This window comes from Apteryx rowi, unplaced genomic scaffold (genome assembly GCF_003343035.1).
Source record: "Apteryx rowi isolate R43461 unplaced genomic scaffold, aptRow1 scaffold_13, whole genome shotgun sequence".
NCBI lineage: Eukaryota > Metazoa > Chordata > Aves > Apterygiformes > Apterygidae > Apteryx > Apteryx rowi.
Genome location: NW_020447530.1, coordinates 3,834,588 through 3,855,853, shown reverse-complemented (window position 1 = coordinate 3,855,853; position 21,266 = coordinate 3,834,588). Strand labels below are relative to the sequence as shown.

The 21,266-nt window shown below is 47.6% G+C and overlaps 1 protein-coding gene across 1 annotated transcript in view; it reads left to right on the top strand.

The window, feature by feature from the left end:
- TXNDC16 (thioredoxin domain containing 16) overlaps positions 1–21,266 on the top strand; it is a 52,855-nt gene that overhangs the window by 8,673 nt on the left and 22,916 nt on the right. The window contains exons 2-12 of the mRNA XM_026056206.1: positions 386–468; positions 1,766–1,839; positions 3,868–3,942; positions 4,283–4,404; positions 4,927–5,017; positions 8,109–8,265; positions 9,509–9,675; positions 12,152–12,212; positions 13,722–13,857; positions 15,161–15,307; positions 15,824–15,883. Coding sequence (XP_025911991.1) covers positions 386–468; positions 1,766–1,839; positions 3,868–3,942; positions 4,283–4,404; positions 4,927–5,017; positions 8,109–8,265; positions 9,509–9,675; positions 12,152–12,212; positions 13,722–13,857; positions 15,161–15,307; positions 15,824–15,883 — 1,173 coding nt within the window. The remainder of the gene's footprint in view (positions 1–385; positions 469–1,765; positions 1,840–3,867; positions 3,943–4,282; positions 4,405–4,926; positions 5,018–8,108; positions 8,266–9,508; positions 9,676–12,151; positions 12,213–13,721; positions 13,858–15,160; positions 15,308–15,823; positions 15,884–21,266) is intronic.

Sequence of the window (21,266 nt, the reverse complement as noted above, 5' to 3'; positions counted from 1 at the left end):
AACCCCAAGTGATTTGAAAGAGCAAGTCAAGCTCAGCTGGAAGCCATCCCGCTTTGCAGTGGGTGCTCTGCCACTAAGTGGTGGATATCTCGCCATTTGGGGGCCTCTGATCTAAGACTCCAACCTCTGGCACCCAGGGGCGTCACAGTGGCTTTAGTGAAGGGAARGAGGGAAATCCAGGTGGACTCAGGGACTGCCCAGAAGGGATAGCTCCATTAGTGCCCATGTTCCCCCTCGTCAGAGGTWCCTCGGGCAAACATGGGCAGGCTGTGAGTGAGTTACTCCCAGCAAGGCTAGCAGGGCCTGGCCCAGAGAGAAAAGCTGCTCTCCTTCTGCCTCATCTGTAAGGGGAAGATATTGAAACCAGCTATTTTTGATGTTTCAGTTCCTCCCAGTGCCCAGCCCTTCCTGGAACAGATTGAGAACTCGGTTGAGGCTCTCCAGGACTATGGGATTTCAGTGGTGAAGGTAAATGGGGACAAGGAGGGGGACAGGCTATTTGTGCAGGTTATCTCTGCAGAGATGGTTGCAGGGTGGGCAGCATTTGTCTTTACCGACCTTGGGAACTGATAGCAGTGGGATCCCACAAGAAAGTGGGTGCTAGCTGAGCAGGGCATCCCATTTTACCCCTTGCTGTGCCTGCAGTAACCACACCACACTGCTATGAAATAAAAGCATTGCACCTGCTCTTTGTGGGGTGTGTCACACCTTCTGCCTGTGGGACAGGGGCAGGTTCCTGTGTCCAGGAAAGGCTTTACATTGCACAAGCTCCCAAAATGGTTAGAGAGCAGAGSAGAAGACTGGCTGTACAGTGAGTCAGGCAGCCTAAGCTGCTCCTGGCCTCCCAGTTCAGTCTCAATAGATGAACCCAGTAAAACCAGTGCGCATCCTTTTCCTGACAAGCCTCCTAGGGCATAGTTGGAGTTGTGGTCTGACCCAGGAGTCTGGTGCGTGGATGACCACAGGGTCTGCAGGTACAAAACTGTAACACTTTGACTTGCAGTCATGGGTTTAGGGGGCGTTTAGCTATTCACATTTTTCTTGCAAATTTGCCTTTTTCATGGGAAACCCATGTGCCAGCCTCAGCTGGCTGATCAGATCGTGACTTCCCAAGTGACTGCAACTGGTGTGTAGTGTTGCATGGTTAATGCTCTGTACCTGTTAGCAGGGTACAAGGGTGAATATCATCTCCACTGCGCTGCCCAGGAAGGCATCAGCCTGCTGGTCTCGATCAGAGCATGGGATTTGCATTTCTCCTTCCAGCCTTGTGCACTGGGAAGGAGGAAGCTCAAGCCATGAGGAATGCTGGATGGTGTCAGTTCACTTATTTTCAATCCAATGAAATATTTAAAATAAGGTTTTTTGAGCTGAAATTTTATGCAGCTTTAGGTGAGAGAATTGCAAATTCAGACAAATGTAATTGGATTTTATAAGAAGTGCTTATATATACACATGTTGCTTTTCTTCCAGACACAGACTAGGTTTGATAAGCAAATTGTGGTCTGTCACTTTGAATATACTGGGAAGTTCATAAGGTCCCTTGCTCCTGCTTGACACTGATCAAGGCAGGCTGAGCTGGAGAAATGACTTACAAACTCCAGTCCTCAGCACTGGCCTCCATTCACCGTGTTGCGTGATCATATTTTTTCTCCCAGCAGGTTTGGAAAGGCTGTATTTACACTCTTGAATGGGAGAAAGCTTTGGTGCTGTATGTTTGTAGTCATTTGTGGAGCTGAATGTCCAACTACATGCTTTCAATGTCTAGGTTAACTGTCCCAAAGAAGATGTCTCAAGATACTGTGGGAAAGAAAATGCATTAAGGAAAGCCTACCTGTTCAGGTAAGGCGGGCTTTCTGGGTGTCACACTGTGATTTCTTTCAAGTGCAAAGGTTTGAAGGAAATGCTGTCAGCAAGCAGAGATGTCTGCATAGAAATAAAGGAGCCATGAGGACAGCAGTGACAGAGCTTAGTGAAAGTCCTCCATAAGGTTCAACACACGTGGAGTATATGCTTTGTATGCTTTTATATGCTTCAGTCTGAAACTCATACGTGGCTCCAGAGCCTTTGCCTTTCAGCCCACATTTAACCTGTGGAAAGCAGGGATGGAGACTAAAGGTCTTGCCTTGGTAGTGCTTGTGCTTGGGATTCCTAGGAAAACACACCAGACCAGAGCCTCAGATAAAATTTTGTGCAGTTCTTTTGATCCCAGAGGAGCTCTGTGCATGTATGGCAGCTGCAGATGTGGCCTGGGGGCTCTGGAGTAGTGTTGGAAAGACAGCCCTTGTTCCAGGTCTGTATAAACTATCCTGGAAGGATCAATCAGAGTTAGAGGCAGAGTGTCTGTCTCTACCTGGATTTAGCTGTCTCTTCCATCAAATGAAGCTAGCAGAGGGCAAGTGTAAATTAGCAAAATGAGAGAGTTCTTCACACACTGTAGTTAATCTATGGCATTCCTGTCACAGGAGGCAATGGATATGAAAAGTTTATACAGCTTCAAAAAGCAAATGAGCAAGTTCATGAAATAAATATTTATCAGGTGCTGCAAACAGCAGCACCTCTGGTTCAGGAAGCTACAAATTGCTGGAAGCTTGGAGAGTATTCTGGGGAAATATTGCTATATTGCTTGCCCTGTCTTCTGTTCTTCCTTGGACATCTCCTTTTGACTGCTGTCAGAGGCAGGAATCTGGGCTAGCAGGACCTAGAACAGTACAGGTTGATCTTGGATGACCTTGAATAATATGAGTGTTGGACCCTGATAGACATAACTGTTGGACATTATTTTAGATGAGAGCAAATGTTTATGTGAAACAATCACAATCACTTTATATTGTGAACTTGAGCATAAGCTAACAGTTCTGTTACTTTTTAACGCAGAGATATAGTTAAAAAAAAAGGGCAAAATGATTTGATGGAAGGGTAGTGTTAGGGGAAAGAGAAGGACAAGGGAAACTGGGCAGCATTTGCTATGATGCACTGTGAGGATCTGGCCAGAGAAGAGACTTTGGTGCATCACGGAAGACATGGTCCAGTAAGGGCATGGATGAAGGAAAATGAGGACATGGGATACTTGAATCAAAACTTCTGGAAGGCATGAGAGTGGATTCTTAACCTCATCCAAAATGATAAATTTTAGTTAGATTCTTGGAGTGGGGAAATTGAGAAAAAATGCAATTTTATGGAAACTATGAAACCATAAAACATAGTTCTGCCTCATGAAACCATAAGAGAAATCCTCAGTCAGTGTTCCTCTGTGCATGTTGGCTCCCATCACCAGCTCACCCAAGATTACATTCAGTCCATTAGGTTTTGGATCTGTCTCAGAAAGAAACACTCTTTTGTGCTCTTCCTGCTGGTGTGGTTAGCTCATCAGCCCTTGGATGGAGGGGGTATCTCTTGGTCTCTCCATGGATTGTCAGATGGAAGATTGTCCATGTATCAGGCAGAGATTTTTCAAAACTGAGGTGCTCAATTGACTTTTATGTATGATCCACAAAAACGTTTCCTTTCCTGGTGAGAGACCAGGGTGATACTTCATATCAGAGGGTGATACTTCATAGATAAAGCCCTTCTGTAACGTCACACTCTGTGCTAGGCTTCTCATCAACAGTCCCCAGATGCTGAATGAAATGGCAGTGACGGAGGTGACTCTGCTGTATCTTGCCGACAGTATTGCCTGGACAGAGGAGGAAGTCAACTGCTAGCAGGGAGACTCTACTAGTTCTAGTAACTCCCCAAGTTCAGTCCTGACTCTTTCCAGCTGTACCTGCCAGCAGATACCAGTAGGTGTTCAGCCCAGCTAAAATGAATTTAGTTTGTGTAACTAGCCTTTCATGGTTTCTTGGTTGATTTTCTTTCTTCCTTCCCCAGAGGTAACATACTTATCAGAGAGTTCCYTACTGATGCTTTGTTTGATGTGAACTCCATCGTTGCTAATGTTCTGTTGTAAGTACAGACCAGATTCATCTCTATGAAATAGTTTACTTTCCATTTTCACTTGTTGATAGAAAGTTTTGTTTAAATACAAACTCCGCATATTTCAGAGGCTGTTTTCAGCCAAGTAGAAGGCTGCCTCTCTCCCCAGTATGGTTTGACCCTGTTAAATCTATGCCCTTGAKATGACTTGCCAACACACATCTGGGCAGCTGTATCTGGCTGTGAATCTTGCATCTGCCAGCAAGAAGCTGCAGTTTTGCCTTCTGTTTTACCCATCATGGTTGTGTGGCTGCAAATTCTCTCTTAAAAGGAAATAGCTGTTAATGATTTTTTTTTTCTGGCTTCTCAGTGCCCTGCTCTTTAATGAAGTTAAATATGTTGAAACGCTGGCAGATCTTCAGAACATAGAAAACTCGCTGAAAGGGAGGTCAAACATGGTCTTTGCATATGTACCAGCTACTGGGACAGCAGGTAATAACACTCAGCTTTTTCTCTTTGCTCTCTTCCCAGAGCTTTCTTTACTAAGGTGGAAGGGAGCTGGGTTTCTGACCCAGAATCCTTCAAGTGAAGGGTTGTAGGAACATAAAAGGGCCACCCAGATCCAGATGGGAGTTCTCCACCTCTGTTTGTCTCTCTGTGTTTCCAAAGGAAAATTCCAGGGCTATTTTGCTGGGAGCTCACAAACATTCAGAAATGTTTTTTGAGAGGGAAAGCAAGCCAGGAGTTTGCTGTCTTAATGAATAAACCCATTAGCAAATCTCTGGTTATGCAGTAAAATGCGTTCACTTAAACCATCTTCATGTTTACTGCGAATCAGCAAGTGGGTTCAGCTCCAGTGACTCAGTTACCTTCGAGGAGTGTCCTCAAGCAGTTTTGTATTTTTACTGAGAGGTTTCTGGGCCTTGATGTTTACGACTGGTGAAGGGTGAAGGGTGAGATCTGGAGTGGGCTGAGAAAGTATGAATTAGTCTAGCTTTTCTTTTTCCTCTCCAGAGCACAGAGCTGTGATGGAGGCGGCTTTCGTCTATGGAACTGCCCACCAGTTTGTTCTGACAACTGAGGCGACATTGATGAAAGACACTGGGTATGTCCAAACACCACCCCACTCCCGCCCCGGTAAAGAAGCTTCCCTGCAGCATTTGCTCTACTCTTGTTTTCTTAGATTCTCAGGTCAAATCTGGCATTGGCATCCTTGCTAAATTGCATGGGAGAAATAAATCACTTGTGCTGGAAATGGATCTGTCAGCCTGAGCTTAGAGCATTCACGTGTCAGGCCTATTCTGCAATTGAGCTCACTTGTGGCCTCATGCTGAGCTAGAGAGCAGGATGAGGGGTGATCACTGAACACATTGTGGGCAGATATTTTCCAGTGGAAGATCAGCTTGGAGTCCTCAAGGATATTTAGGGATCTGCTTCCAACCAGCTGGAAGTGCTGACTATTCTCAGCCCCCTTGGATGACAGCAAGATCAGGGCCTGCATGTACATTTTCCGTCTCTAAGGTAAAAGACCCCAGCTTGGGATGGTACTAGGTTGTTATGTCAAAGACGGACGGTCAGCCCTATTTTGCTTTGCCAAAAACAGCTGGTGCTTGTGTTCCTGGACCAGCCGTGTTATGACTGCTCGCTGAATGGGATTTCATAGGAGAAGARCCCTCTGTCTCCCTTCCGTGGCTGACTTATTAACTCTCAGCCATGGGTTCCCTGGAGCTTTGTGAATGAATCCATCTGTGCAGTGGGTGAGGTCACGCTGGAGTTATTGCAGATCAGGAGTGCCACTCCACTCAGACCCCCTCCTTTCTCCCCGGTGCAGCTCACATATGTCAGGAGGTCTGTGCTAGTACCTCACTGATTTTCTTGGGAGTGGATATAACTGATGTTATAGTCCCAAAATATGCCTTGTGCTTTGTTGAGCAAATCTGGCTGTCTGAGAAAGATAAGAACAACTCTAGTGGGTCAGAGCAAAGGCCATCCAGCTCTGTATCTTACCTCTGCCATGGCCGTAGATGCTTACCAAGGGGTATGAGAAAACAGACATTTGTTGTGTGCAGCCACCCAGCTTCTGGTAGTCAAAAGTTTCAGGACTCTCAGAGCCAGCATTGGACCTGCGTCGTAGTGTTAACAGACACCAGCAGACTCATTCTCCTGGAAACTGTCTCATTCCTTTAAACCCATTTTTACTGTTGGTCTCCATGACTTCCAGCAGCAGTGAGTTCTGTAGTTCAACTGCATGAGACAGTGCTTCCTGGAGTGTAGTATTTGAGACTTCCCACCTGATGGCTTCATTGGATCTGGCCAGCTCAGGCCATCTGTTCCCTCTGAAATGGGAGGAGCTGAAATAAAAGGGCAGATCCTTTTACATGACTTGCTGCTGATGGCCAGGCTGTCTGTGCGATCTGCTGCAGTCCAGAAGCTGGGAGGGAGGAAGGTGAAGATGTCAGACAGGAGAAAAGAGGATGCTGCACCTTCAGCAAAGGGTTTATACAAGGCTTTTCTGGCTCTCATGTCTCCACTGCAATTTGCCTGTCATAGCTGCAGAGGTTTGGGCTGTGTGGTTACTTGACTCTGACGTTTTTTTCACCTCCACTGTTGGGAACAGATGGGATTCACCTTTCTTTGTTTGGTTGACATTGAGGACAGCCCAGGCTTCTGGCAAGCGAGGTTACAAGCAGCCTATTGCATGTTATTTTCAATGCATGGCCTGCCTATAAGTGGCACCATGGCAATATCTTTACCTGCTTGTGTTTTATTTCCTCACCCTCACATCCTGCCCAGCTGCAACATGGCAGGACCTTCACCTCTCAGGAGAGGGTGAGGAACTTTGGGGGGACAGCTCATACTTCAGGCAACTCCAGGGCACACCGGGGACAGGGAGCAGTGGGTGCAGGCATGGTCATGGGACCCTTTGGCTGGTGTCCCTTTTGCTGACAGGAGACCCTGGCACACATGGGCAGTGATAGCTCCAGCTCCTCTTCTAGCTCATCTAGGACAAGCTGCAGTTCTCCCCTCTCCTTTTTATCTGCGCCTCTTCAACGGAGGCCCTGCCTCAGCAACTTCCTCCTGGCCATGGCCAAGCCATCCATTCCCATACCTGGAGAAGGAAACTTGAAAGACAGATCCCAGCAACCATGGGGACTGTTTCCTCACTCTCTCACACTTCTGAGCAGGACAGTGGCAGGGTCCACCAGCTCTTTGGACATAGTCGTGTTGATGAGCCCTCCAGCTTTCTCCTCTCCAGGCAGGGCCTCAGCCCTTCCTTACCTGGAAGATGTTGGGAGGCAGTGGCTGAATGCAGGTAACACCAGGGCAATCACAGAAGTGGTCTTTCCCTAGGTTGTGATCCTGTCCTTTGGGGATCATGATCAAAGATGGTGTTTGCGACTACCGCTAGATGGCACGGTTGCCCTTTGGACAGGATGTGGCTTCATGCTACTTAAAACAGAGAGGATGCCAGCTGGCCATGTCCTTAGCCAGCGAAATGATAGTAGCTTCACCAACATGAGTAGCTTTCAGCCAACCAGGGCTGCAGGCTTTGGGATCTTAATGTAACGCTCTGCTCTTCCAAGGAGAGATCTGAAAGCCCTTTGCAAAGAAGGTGATCCCTATTTTAGAGATGAGGAATGGATGCATAGGAAGAGGAATGTGACCTCCCAAAGTTGACCTGCAGGCTGACACCAGTAATAGCATCAGGACCAGGAACTATTTGGCTCCAGGGAACAAAATGTCGCTGCTTCCTTTGGCACAGCCCTGCCAACCCTGCCCAAAAGGTGAAATATTCCTTATACAGCCTGTAGGATGTCATCAGTTAGGTAACAGACATGAGCAAGCATGTACTTCATCTGTTCTCCTCCTGCCAGTATCCCCTCTGTGACATGGCTGGTCCCACTGAGAAGAACTTAGCTTGTGGCTTCCTCGAGATGAGCTGGGCCAGCTGGTCTGGGATTGAGGTTATGTTACACCCAGTGAGTCAGGTTCTTTGTTAGATGATCTGCATAATTCGGAAGATGATGCCTGGGAGCAGTAGGGTTCTCAGAAAAGTCCCATGAGCCTTCCAGACCCTGGATTTGAGGATCATCTGCCCTGTAAAACATGGCAGCAAACACTCTCATTCTGGCAGGGTGTTTTAAAACCCCGTGGTGGATCCCTAGCTCAACACTGTTTCCTTTTCTGTCTTGCAGCAATGGTGAGCCTGATGTATCTTCTGCCCAGCTGTTCTTCTGCCATTGTCAGCAGGCCATGGACCTGGCCCAGCCCTGCAGGAGGACGCCCATGGAGCAGGCTCTGACGATGCTGAACATCCACAGACACCTCAAGCTCATGGGGGCTCCCCTCGTGGTATGACTGGGAAGTCCTTGCAGGTTGTGCAGTGTGAGGGCAGCTGGGGCAGATATGAGGTTGGGGGAGGTCTGAGCAGAGGGCAAGCTGAGGGTGAGAATCTACCTTTCCCCATGAAGTTAACGGTAAAGCTCCCAGGCTGGGTCCAAGCAAAGAACAGATTTGAGACTGGATATGAGTGACACACCATTACTTTGCTGGGCTTGCTCGGACCTCCTTTCCAGAGAGCCCCAGCGCGAAGGTATGCTCCTGTACTTGTCTGTAAGCACTATGAGTGGAAAAGGGCGTCGTTCCCAATGGAGTGGAGGTGCCCCTTTGACTTTGCTGGGACTTGTGGGCTTCCCACAGGAGACTGATCACTTGAGGGAGGCAGATAGCAGTGATTCCTGCCTTGGTGGAGCACATGGGACAGAAGACTCCCGCTGTCTCTTCCCACAGAGTAGTAAACTTTAACAGGTCTCCTGTTCCCACTGATGACAGCTCTGCTCAGCAGAAAGTAGGGAAAAATGAGCTGGGAAGTGCATCCTCCAACTTAAGTGTTTCCTTAAGCAGCTCCATGCTGTCGTGAAGCAACATGTCAGATACAGGAAGGGAAAGGATGGCAGCTCTTGTTTCTTACAGGCAGGGTTTTCAAACTGCCTCAGGGAATGGATGCCAGATTCTCTTAAAAATTAATGGAAACTTGACATCCAAAATTGCTAGGCCAGAAAGAATAAGCATAATAAAGCCCAGATTTTTAACAGGGAGGGTCATGAAAGGTTGGAACAGTTTAACCAGGGTTGCATGAGTTCTGCTTCGATGGAAGTTTTGGAATCAGGATTGGTGGCTTTCTTCAGCTGGGGAATGCATGGTGGCTTGGACTGTGTAAGAGATGAGACTATGAGGTACCTCCTAGCATTGGAAACTGCAGACTGTGAAAACCCTGACCTAGCTTCAAAGTTTCAGTGGGGAAGTTGTTCTTTCCCTTTCATCTCAGCTTCTATCAGCTTGTTAAAGTGATGGCGATCTGGTGGTTGGTTTTTTAGGAAATGAGGCTTCCTGCAGTCTCACTGTCTGTCTGCCTCTCTGTGCCTCCCTTGCCAATTGCTTTTGAGTCTGTCAACCAATTTCAGCTGTGTTTGACAAGCCTCAAAGATAATAAGTTCCCAGAAGCCCCATGGATATAGGTGGCTGAATGGAAGAGAGCTGAGGCACATTCAAATGTGTGGAGATGTGCTGCAGTATAACAATGTCTCTTTTCCAGACAGAAGTTGCTGAGGATCCAGAGAAGGTTTCCACTGTTCACTTACAGCTTGGGCTGCCACTTGTGTTCATCCTCAGCCAGAAAGAGACCTATGAAGCAGACAGGAGAACAGCAGAGTTTGTGGCCTGGCAGCTCTTGGGGAAAGCRGGAGTTGCCTTATTGTCCAGGTATTTGATCTCAGGTGTTCAGGGGACTCTCCTTGCTTTCTGTGATGTTTCTGAGCTTTATTACCTACAACGAGTCCCAGGATAATGGATTCATAGTCAGTGAGCTTACTAAGATCTGTGCGAGAGGCAGTAAAACTAGGTTCTCTCTTGCGAGAGCATGTCAYATTTGAGGACTTCTCCGGAATCAGATTAGTTGGGTTTCAGCCTCTGGCTGGGCAGATTGAAATGTTTGAGTCTCTTGCTGGTTTAGAAGTGGAAAAATAGTCAGACTAAGAGATGTTTCAGGAAGGAAACCTAGAAAGCACAAACCAAATGTTTGTGTTTTGCTCTCAAATTAATGACAGATGAAAATGTGGTAAAGGACATGGACTGTTGGTGCTGATCTGCCTGGGTGCTGGGGTGGAACTGGGGTCTCTACAAGTTGACAAGTGAACAAGTTGACCATGAGCCAGCRATGTGCCCTTGTGGCCAAGAAGGCCAATGGTATCCTGGGGTGCATCAGGAAGAGCGTTGCCAGCAGGTCGAGGGAGGTGATCCTCCCCCTCTACTCAGCCCTGGTGAGGCCACACCTGGAGTACTGTGTCCAGTTCTGGGCTCCCCAGTACAAGAGGGATGTGGCACTACTGGAGAGAGCCCAGCAGAGGGCTACAAAGACGATGAGGGGACTGGAGCATCTCCCCCATGAGGAAAGGCTGAGAGAGCTGGGCCTATTTACCCTGGCGAAGAGAAGACTGAGAGGAGATCTTATCAATGTATACAAATATCTAAAGGGAGGGTGTCAAGAGGATGGGGCCAGACTCTTTTCAGTGGTGCCCAGCAACAGGACGCAAGGCAAYGGGCACAAACTGAAACACGGGAAGTTCCATCTGAATATGAGGAAAAACTTCTTTCCTGTGAGGGTGACAGAGCACTGGACCAGGTTGCCCCGAGAGGTGGTGGAGTCTCCTTCTCTGGAGATATTCAAAACCCGCTTGGACACAATCCTGGGCAACGTGCTCTAGGTGACGTTGCTTGAGCAGGGGGGTTGGACTTAGATGATCTCCAGAGGTTCCTTCCAACCTCAGCCATCCTGTGACTCTGCTCACTAAGCAGTATCTCTTCAATCAGGGATGTTTCTCCAAGTTGTGCAGCATGCCAGTCCTACCCTGTGAGGGGAARGGACATGCTTGTGGCTGGCCTTAAGGAAACTGTGCTGGGGAGAGCTGTTGGTTTCCTCTGTGGTTGACTGTTGGCTACTCATCTCTGTTCCATGGGCTCAGAAGTGAGCCTGCGTACACCAGACCGTGACCCGTGTGCTCTCCACAGCCTATCTTGGCCCTGGCCTGCCCGTAACTTGAACTCAGAGCCTCCATATGCTGCTTAGGAAGAGCTGATCTGTGTTTGCAAATGTTCCCATAGTGCCTTTACTACAAAGGACGTGCAGCCTTTGTAGGAATGGTTGCATGGGCTTTTGAGTCATCTGGTGTGTGACTGGCTTGTGGCAGCACCGTACCAGAACAGGGCCAGGCTGTATAAGTAAGAAACCTCAGTGCCACGCTGAGGTACAAGGACACTTGGGCTCTATGGGTGCAGTGGCATTCTGTGCTGTCACTTAGCCTGGGCTCATATGTGGAGCAGGTCTTATCCTGAGAGGCTTGTGTAAATGAGAGCAGGGATAAAGGCTCTGCAGTTTCCATGCATTTCGTAGTAAATTYGGCATTTTGGAGAGGGGTTTTTTTCACCTTTAGATTTTTTTGCTCCACTGACAGAGGAATGGTCCCACCACACAAATAGGAAGAGCCCAAGGGCAGGCGCAGAGCTGAGCCTAGTGAGCAGAGACAGGCTAACACCCTCTGAGGGCTTATACACTGCTCTGAGTGGGTGAAGTTTGATCTGCACCCTGAACAGTTGGCAGCATGTGATGAGTTGGGAAGTCATGTTCCTGTTCTTGGCCAGCCCTTCCTGTTTTTTAAGGGTTGGAGGGTGACACAGCAGCCATGGGTTGGGACCTTGAGGTGGCTTGTCCACTCCTTGCCTATGCTGCTGGCAGCAGTGCAAATTGGAGGAGATGGAGGAAGAATGGGTGTGGGCGCTCTTGTTCCAGCTTTCTGCCATCACACTGTGTCCCTGTATAGAGACACTTGGCTGCATTTACTCATGAGCTAAAATCCACTAGCAGAACAGCTGCATTGGGATGCAGCTACCAATGTGTTGGCAAAGACCCAGATCACGGAATGGGAATCCAAACCCTTTGTGAAATATGCCTATTATGCAGTGCACGTGGTGTCAGTCCTACCAGAAGGCCATCTGGAACCTATTTTTCCACTATTGACRTTGATTCAGGTGGGCTGGGTTCCTGCAGGTCATCTGGGGCCCAGAAGCATGACTGTGAGGATGCGGTACTGCTGGGAGAGGCATGGTTGCCAGTCAAGCAGGCCAAACAGAGTGGGTAGCCTTACAAGTCGCACTGTCTGACAATCATTTTGTGTTTTGGAAGGGATGTTGTGGATTTGAACGTCCTGCTCCAGTCCAACGTTGCTCTCAAGACACCAGATGAGGTTAGATGCTGGATTTCTTTACTGTACAAGGCTTATTTCTCTATCTGGGCATGGTGCTCTTGAGGTGAGCTATTTGGGGTGTTGCTSTCCTCCATGGTTACTTAACAGCCTTCCCAGAATTTCAAGCTGAAGTATCTTTCCTTAGCAGCACACATGTATTTGGAGCTGCCTGAGATTGGTACTGCAGAGAATTGTGCCTGCTTATAGGAGACAGAAGAAAGGAAGTGCTTATTTTGGATTCTAAACATAGGGTGGCATCTCCTATTGCACAATGAGGCAGTGCAAGGTTGTGAACTACGTAAGATCTGTATCCAAGTCCAAATTCCCCAGGGATCTGGACTTTAAAAGGCCCTTGGCGAAGTCCTTCTAAGGATTTAGGAAAGACATTCAAAAGATGGGAGAGGAAATGAACCTGAACCTGTTGAGAGCCAGAAAGCAAACATCCAAAGGTCTGTACTGGACTGATGTGACTGAATGCATTTGGCAGTGATCTGGGAAAAGGGCAGGGCATAAGTTAAATAAGTTTGATCAAGATGAGCTAAACTTTGAAGGGACCTGACCTAGCTTGTGAGGCAGGATGGAATTTAGCACTTACAAATGCCAGAGAACACACATTGCCCCAGAYGACTTGAACTGTCACACCTGCGATTGCGAGAAATACAGGATCAGACCTGAACCTGATTGCCCCTCAAGGGCTTCCCCTACCGTGGTGAAAGATGTGTGTTGCATTTCTCCTCTTAGAGCCAATGGGAGGTGCCAGTAATTTGTCATTTCTCTCTCTCAGTTCATTATAAAATTCATTTTCTCTGAAGTGCCTTTTGCTGAGACYGTGCCAGAACTGGTTTTAAGCTGACAAGGTCTCATTTCTGAGAAATACATTTTGTTCTTTTCTTTCCATGGGTTGGCAGTCCATTACGCTTGGGACCACTCTTCTTTGTTGAGTTCCATGAGATAAAAGATTGTTTGTGCCAGTTTCCCAGGATGCTCTGACCTAGTCTAAGATGGTGCTTCTGGAGAAGCCTGTTGCAATATTTTAAGGTGTTCCTGCCCTTGGTGTCTGCCCCATCCCTCTACCAGAGGGGAGGCAGCCAACTTGGACTGTGTACCTGTATCTTGGCTCCATCTTCCACAGTTTGATCTCTGGGTTTTTTCTCCCAGTGGCAGGTCTGTGTTAAGATGTTGGGTGGCAGAGCAGATGTTTGCTTCCACCACCCCAGCTACAGGTACAGAGTCCCACATAGTCTCAAGTATGTCCATACATCCTGACAAGGAAACATCAGTCTGGAGTGAGATAACCTCATGTGCAGGTGAAATTGGGCCATAGAAACACACCCCAGAAGCTTCCCTGTTTGGCAGCTTTAGGAATTTGTTGACATACCCCAAAAATAAGGAGCTGGGTGGTGGTAGGCAGCCTTAAACAGATCTCCACATCAGCCTTGAGTGTGGTTTGCAGACAGAGTAGACACAGGGTGTTGGTGAGTTCCCACTGATTTATTCTGTATTCTTTAGGGCGTGCCAATCAAATACCTGGTTTTGGAAGACACTGATGAAGTTATAACCCTGGTGAAAGATAAGAGCAAGTTTGAACAAATCCAGGAGGATGAAGATGAGGAAGATGAGGATGAAAAAGAGAATGATAATCAAGGTGTGCAACTAAACCATGAAATGCTGTCATCAGATAGGAGATGCAATCAGCATTTTTGCAAATCAGAGGCATAGTCACATGATGGTTATACAGAGTGGATCTTTCATTCTCTGCAGACCACTGGAGATTCATGACAGACAGGCATATTTTTTAGGGCAAAGTCCGGGGGAAAAAAATTGGCAGCTGTTACAGAAACAGTTGCAGAGGTACTGCATGGGGGAGATGCATACTTCTGCTTGAATGAGTCCAGCTTGAAATGCTTCAGAGGGGCGAAGGGTTTAAAGTGCAGTGACCCAGCCCTACTTCCCCTTCAAGCTCTGAAATAAGAGCCTCAAAATTACCAGTTCCTTTGGAAAGGTTTGAGACATGTTTTTCTAAGAGCTGTTTCCTGTGTTCCAGTGCTGCTTTCCCCAGGTAGAAAACACTGGCCCCTGTGATGCTTCCTTGAAAATACATTTGTTTTCCAGACAAAATTGTCATTGTTTTCCAAAAAATGTGGCAAAAGGTCCTAGAGGAACTAGTATTCAACATGGTTAAAGAATAGTGTCCAAATCTGAGGCTGCAAGTGAGTAACAGTGTGACATGGCATAAGTGCATTCTAATGAATTTGTGTGTCTGCCAATGAGTGTTTCTGTGTCTGTTTCCTCTGCTCTCGCAGGCAAGGGGTTTGCTTAACCCCATGTTGACAGTCACTGCGTCTCTGCCGAGTGGTGGTTACTTACTAAAAAGTGCTAACGGGGTTGCAAACCGGGGGTTGCAGTTCCCTAGAGAAAACAGTTCTTTGCTCAGAGGACCTTTATCTCCGCAGGCCCATTCAGATCTGCAGCAAACACACCTCTCTGGGTAACCCCCAGAGAGAGCCCTGGGTGGCTGGGGGCAGGCATATTTGAGACCCCCTTTACCCTGACTGCTGTTGCCCATGAGAAAGGCTGCATGCCTGTGAAAGTGGCTTGAGCAAGCAAAGAACTATGCCCAGGGCAGCAGGGAAGCACCCAGAACAGGAGCTGCTAACAAACACTAAAATGCTCCAATTGGGCCTTTATTTCTCTTGTGCTCCCCCCCACTGACCCTCGAATCAGCCTGTCTTGTTGTGTCTGTCCTTGACCCCAACGTCTTTGTTGTCTGTGTTGTGAGACTGTACAGCACCCAGTGCAGTCAGAATCTGCACAGTGCTCCTGCGCTGTGAAGATACATGAAATTCTCCGAGTTCTCCCAACTTTTGCACTGATTGCTTGCAGCTGATGAATTCCTGTGGCCTGTGTGTGCATATTTGTTTTCATGCGTCGTTGTTGGCCCCTTGCAGACATTCAAGATGATCAGGTGGTGGAAGCAGTTTCCAGGGACAGGAAGCGAGAGCTGCCCCTGGAGCAGATCCTTACACTGACAGAGGAGACCTTTCACTCTGCTATGCTGGAGGCTGCCCGGATGGTGGTGCTGTTTTATGCCAGCTGTGAGTATGAAACGTGGACCAGGAGTCCCTTCACTATGCTTGCACTGGTTGCTGCACTTTCTGTATTGTGATGATCCTGTAGACAAGGTTAAGTGGCAAATAAATGCTCTGTCCTGTCCTATGCGCTCTAACCCACCACTAGCAATCAGATTAAATCAGTTCCTCTCATTGACTGATACTGTGTTGAGACAGAGTATCTCTCAGTATAAAACGTATCAATGCTCTTAGACCCCCTGAGGTTTTCCAGCTTCCTTTTACAGGGACTGCATGTGAGACAAGAGAGGAGGTTGTGGCAGCAGGGCATCATAGGTTAGCCTGGAAAATCTGGTTGCTGTCTGCTGCATAGAAACATAAAGTCCCATTTTCTTTATTTCCTTCAAGTTCTTGCACAAAGCTTGAAGCACTTTAGGATGCAGAGAATCATAACAGTAGAAGTGTAACCTTGTCAGAGAGCGAGATGGGGAGACCATTTGTCACCTATATGTAGCTCAAAGCTGTGTCTCTCCTGTGTTTCAGGGGAGGCAGTGTCCCTGGCAGTGCTGCGGTCTTATGTGGAGGTTGCCAGTCACCTGAAAGGTATGGTGCCCCAGATCTGAGTGCTCATTCAGCTGGTCTGCATCCGCCCTGGCCCAGTAGGAACCAGAAGACTGAGATGATGTTGGTGGTACCTCTTTCAGTCACCTAGAATATACCTTTTTTTTCTTCCCAAACTCTTAAGGAAAGCATACCCACATCAAGTTACTTAGGAAGAATATTTTGTTTCTTATTTAGGGATCCTTACAGTGCCTTTGTGCCTCTACAAAGTCATGAGACTGGGAATGCAGCTTTGTGTGGTCACATTGTGCTGTTGATGTAAATTGGAACGTACCAGCTGCCCAAACTGTCTTTCAGCTGAGACTGTGATGTTGGTGGGCACAGTAATTGTACGATGAATGCCCAGGGGGAGGGCCAGTGCAGATCAGGAGCAGTGAGTGACACAGCATGGGCTTCAGAGCAAGGATTGGCAAACAGCAGGCATTACAGCCTGCATCACACAGACAGGCTCCTGTTTGTGCCCCTCAGTGCTAGGTCCTGTGCGGAGCAAGGAAACACTCTGAATGCTACACAGCACAAGGCTCGAAAGCCCAAGCTGAACAACAAATAAAAATGCTGGGGACGTACATCAGATCTGCTGCACTTGGAAATAGCCCGTGGGCACTTGATCTGGAGCAGAACAGTAATCAACATGGGCTTTGGCAGGAGGTGTAACAGACAGGCATAGGCAAGCCCAAATCCACTGGGGGCAGGATGGTGTCAGAGGAAGAATTTAAAATGATGGTTCCTTCAGGGCCTGGAGACTGGCTTAATTACATGGGAAGCCTCACAGGCAGCCACAGAACTCCATAAACAATATGTGACAGCAAAGAATCAGTAACATTTAAAGACAATGTGCTTCAGGTTGTTTGGCAGTAAAAGCAGGAGGGGTTGGTCCTTCAAGAGGGTCTGTGATGTTTTTTGAGCAGTGTAGGCCCCAGTTCAGCTTGAGAGCTTGAGCCCTATTCCTCTCTATAGTCAGTGAGGAGAGGTTGGCTCTTCTGCACTACCATCAGGCTTACATGGGCTAAATCACCTTCTAGAGATGCCTGTTTCTGCCCCTGATTACAGAGGGATACTCAGGTGATTCCATCCCCAACTCATTTCGGCACAGTGATGAAGTCCAGTGAATCTAGGCGAGAGATGTTCTGGCACCCCTGAAGGTAGCTGGTGCCCTCTCTGTTTTTAGTTCTTCATCAGGGCTCATTTCTCCTCCCAATGATGGCACTCCACTGGGACTGGGTACCTTGTCCCGCAAAGCAGGATTTAGGCTGAGCTCTCAGCACAAGAAATGTGTAGAGTCTGTATAGGGCTCAGCCGGCTTCCTGGGAAGGAGATACAGTGGGAAAGACTTACAAGAAACCCTGTGGGAATGCTGAGAACAATGTTGTGATTTGGATGAAAGCTGTTCTGCAGCTCATAGTTTTCATGAAGGGAATGTCACCAGTACTTTGATCTGGACTGAAGTCCCAGAAAGAAACACAAAAACTCAGGAAGAGGTGTTGTTAGAGTGATTGTGATTACTGACAATGTGGGGCTTCCTTTAGTCTCTCCAGCTGTCAGACCTGCTAGAGTAGCAACTTGGGAGACTCAGTGGATAAAACCCTGCCTCTTCCTGAGCTGTGGCCAAACCTTGGCTGACTGTGTGAGGCCAGACTTTCACCATGTGTTTCTTTACTCATTTGATAGCAATCTCTGCACATGAGAGCAGCCATAGGCAGATTCTCAGCAGAGATTATGAACTGATTGGTTTCAGAGACTTTCCTCTATGATCAGTGAGGTCCTGCTGAAGATTCCTAGGCCAGATGTGACTCATGGAATGACTCCAGTCTACTTTCCCTGCTGTGGCCTTGGAGAGGATGGAGAAGGGCTACTTTAGCAGCACACAGTGCCCCATGGGTGGAAATGGCCACTTGTAAATAGAGCTCCACAAAGGAGCTACAGCCCTGCAGAGCGGTGATAGCCAAAGGAAGATGAACTGATGCAAAAGGTGTGCTAGAAGTTCCCAGTCACACCAGCACTATGATTGTCTCCTCCCTAATTCTGCAAGCCTTGACAAATGCAGATTGATGCCCTTTAATCTCTCCTGAAAGGAGGGATGGCTTTGGGAGAAGCATATTTGGTCATGTGGGCAGGTAGTGCCAACTATTTCTCATCTCCACATGGTGTCTTGTGAGCAGAGCTCATGCTTTGTTGACACGTGGAACAGGAGGGAACTGGAGAGGGCTTCCTGCAAGATGCAACTCTGTCTCTACTGCCGAGGAAGACTGTYAGTCACAGGCAGGGCTGCTAGGGGAGCTGGAAGACCTGAAAGGATAAAGGTCACAGGGCTCTCTGTTATGGCCAGGATGGGGATGGGTCAGGTCTGTTTATTAGGGTGGGCTGGAGTCGAGGTGTTAAAGAAGCAGAAGGTTACAGCAGGACAGGTTGAGAGCAGGAGCCATATCAGTTGTGAGGTTGCCAGTCCAGGCAGTGTGGCCCAAACCTAGCCTCCTGACAGAAATCAGGGAATCCATGAACTTCCAAGTACAAATCAGGAGTCAGTGTCAGGAGATCCAGAGCGGGGCTTGGGAATAGGAGCAGAGTGAAGCTGGGTTGGTCAAGGTAGTTTGGAAGAGATGCCAGTACGAGGGGGCAGAAGTCTGCATCAGGAAGATCTTGAGCTATGCGATACTGAGGACTACAGCTGAGAATCAAACGCAGAGTATAGCTTTGGGGCAGTCTCTCAGCTCCCCAAAAATACTGGTGTGTCTGCTGTTTGGGGTGGAGCACATTTCCTAAGGGCTCAAAAGCCAAGACCAGCTGCCTGAAACATGAATCACCCACCCTAAAGAACACATTTTGAGATGCAGGACCAGATCCCACTTTTGTTGACAATTCTCTGTACAAAATGGCAGTGAGAATAGACCATATGGGATCTAGTGCAAGGGGATGGAAGAGACTGGGGACTGGAATGACCTCATAAATCATCCAGTAACAGATGTTCAGCAGATCATCACCAAATGAAGTTTATAGCAACCCAAGTGTTTTCCCCTTGCTAAGAGATCAGGTCTAACAAGAGATCAAGGGAAGCATATTTTTTTCTTGCTGAACTGAGCAAATTTCCTGCTCTTGCAGCAAGACTGAGGCATTCTCACCATCACCCACTGCAAAAGCAGACTAGTGTCATTGCAAGACAGGAATGAGCACACCCAACCTGTGTTGAGGACACTGCATTGCACACCTCAGAAGAAGAGACCTTGAATCAGATCATTCCCAGAAGACAAGAAGACTTCATCAAGTTTTCAAGATAGTTGATTTGATCATAGATGATTCAAGTTCTTGGGGCTGCAGCATGGGTCATTTGTCTGAAGAGCCCACCTTTCTGATCTGGGGATGCACCGCTGTGAGTTTGGGGAAGAGATCTGATGTTAGCAAGCTGACCATGCTGAAGGGGTGCTCTGTTTGTCCTTCACCTCACCCCTGCATCTTGGTCTTTTTACCCTTTTTCCCACAGGGTGGTTCTATTTCATGGCCATTTCACTAGCTCCCAAAGTTGTTTGCTTCCCTTTTGGATTGTTGTATGCATTGAAGGCACAAGGCATGTGAATGCAGGTGGAGGAGGAGAGCCTGCAATTCAGGGCTTTATCGCTTGAGTTGTTCTGTTGTCCAAAGGTCAAATGCTTGACAGGATTATTTATAGAGGAGTGATCCAAACACCACCACACATGTGTTGCTGAAGACCAGCGGAGGAAACATTGTTCTGAAATAAGACAGTGATTTCAGTAACCAGCCAAGGCTAAACAAAACTGTGTGGCCTGCGGGGAAAATGGAAGCAATGGCTTGATCTTGTCTTTACTGCAAGAGTATCAGAGCTTTTACAGAAGAAGAAAAATCTGGCCCATGGATGTGCTCCTCCAGTAGGAGTGCAAGGTGTTGATTGCCTGTGAAATATGATGGTAGAGTCACACTAACAAAACTGAGCATTTGGAATGGTGTCATAAGAGCTTCAGTGCAGATATTAAAGGTAATTCATCTAGGAAAGAATAATCCAAACGTCTACATGATGCTGAATTTGGAACGTGCGGTTATGGCTCAGGAAAAAGATCCTGGAGTTGTTATTGGCAGTTCTCCAAAACTGTGAGGTTCATGTGCAGCCAAAAAAGCCACAAAGGGCTAGTGTTATTATGAGGAAAGGTCTTGAGAAAAAGAAGACAGAGGACACCATTTTGCAGCTAAATAAGACATTGGTGTACCCCTGTTTTGAGTACTGTGTGCTGTTCTGATCTCTGCCTCTCATGAAGAGTGTAGAAAAGGACAACTAAAATAATCAAGGCAATGGAGTGGCTGCTTCAATGAGGAGAGACTAAAGAGGCTGGGACCCTTCAGTTTGGAGAGGAGAATGCTGAAGGGAAGACAACTGAGTTTTATAGAATGATGAAGGTGGTGGTATGGTGAACTGTGGGTCTTATTCTCCAGGTCTTACAATGCTCGAACTAGTGAGCGCTGGAAGGGGATCACTTTAAAACAGACAAGAGGGAGTTCTTCTGTATGCAGTGATTAGTTAACTTCTGAGACTTGCTGCCACAGGGCTATGGAAACAGACGGTGTCAGCAGGATCAAAAGCCATCAGGTAAATTCATAGACAGCAAGTACATAAATAGATACTAGACATCCCGGGCATGGCTGTGCCTCTGTCATCCCTGTACAACAGCTGTGGTACTGAGGGAGCTGGAGGGGGAGGGACCAGAGTGAGTGCCCGGGCTCACGTGCTCTCCCTGAGGAGCATCTCCTATTGTCCCATCTGAGACTGAGCTAGATGGACCCTGGGGCTGACCCTGTGGGGCAGTTCTTGTGTTCTTACGTAAAATATGCATTTGAGGAAGCAGCACTCCTGGGACAACAGAAGAGGACATAGAGGTGAGGCAGTGTTGTTTGTTTCTAGGTGTGTTGTTGGCCTTTTTTTGCAAAGAAGGGAGGAAACCAGTCTGGAAGAAGAGCAATATATGATGCTGAAAAACAATTCTGCTTCCCTCTTCTGTGCTTGTGGAGTCATCTTGACCAATGGCTTTCAAAGACAAGGGTCTGAAGTTGTGGTTCAAAGGCATGAAAATCACCTGTGTGATTTAGCAATGTAAATCCATGGAGCCTAAGTTCAAAGTAAGGGTTTAGGAGTCCATTGTGAAACTAGACTCCTGTGTTGGAAAAGTTTGGCAGCAAGGAAATATCCGTACATGAAAGGGGAGAAGGAAGGAGTAGAAACCAGACCCTGTGTGGGATTGTGGGAGATGGAAGTGTCTGCGGTTGGATGGCAATGGAGAGGACTCTGGGAGGAAAGTTGCCAGGCTATGTGCATTCCCTATCACCTGTATACAGAGAAGCTGTAAAGTTTCAGATAACCTGCGTT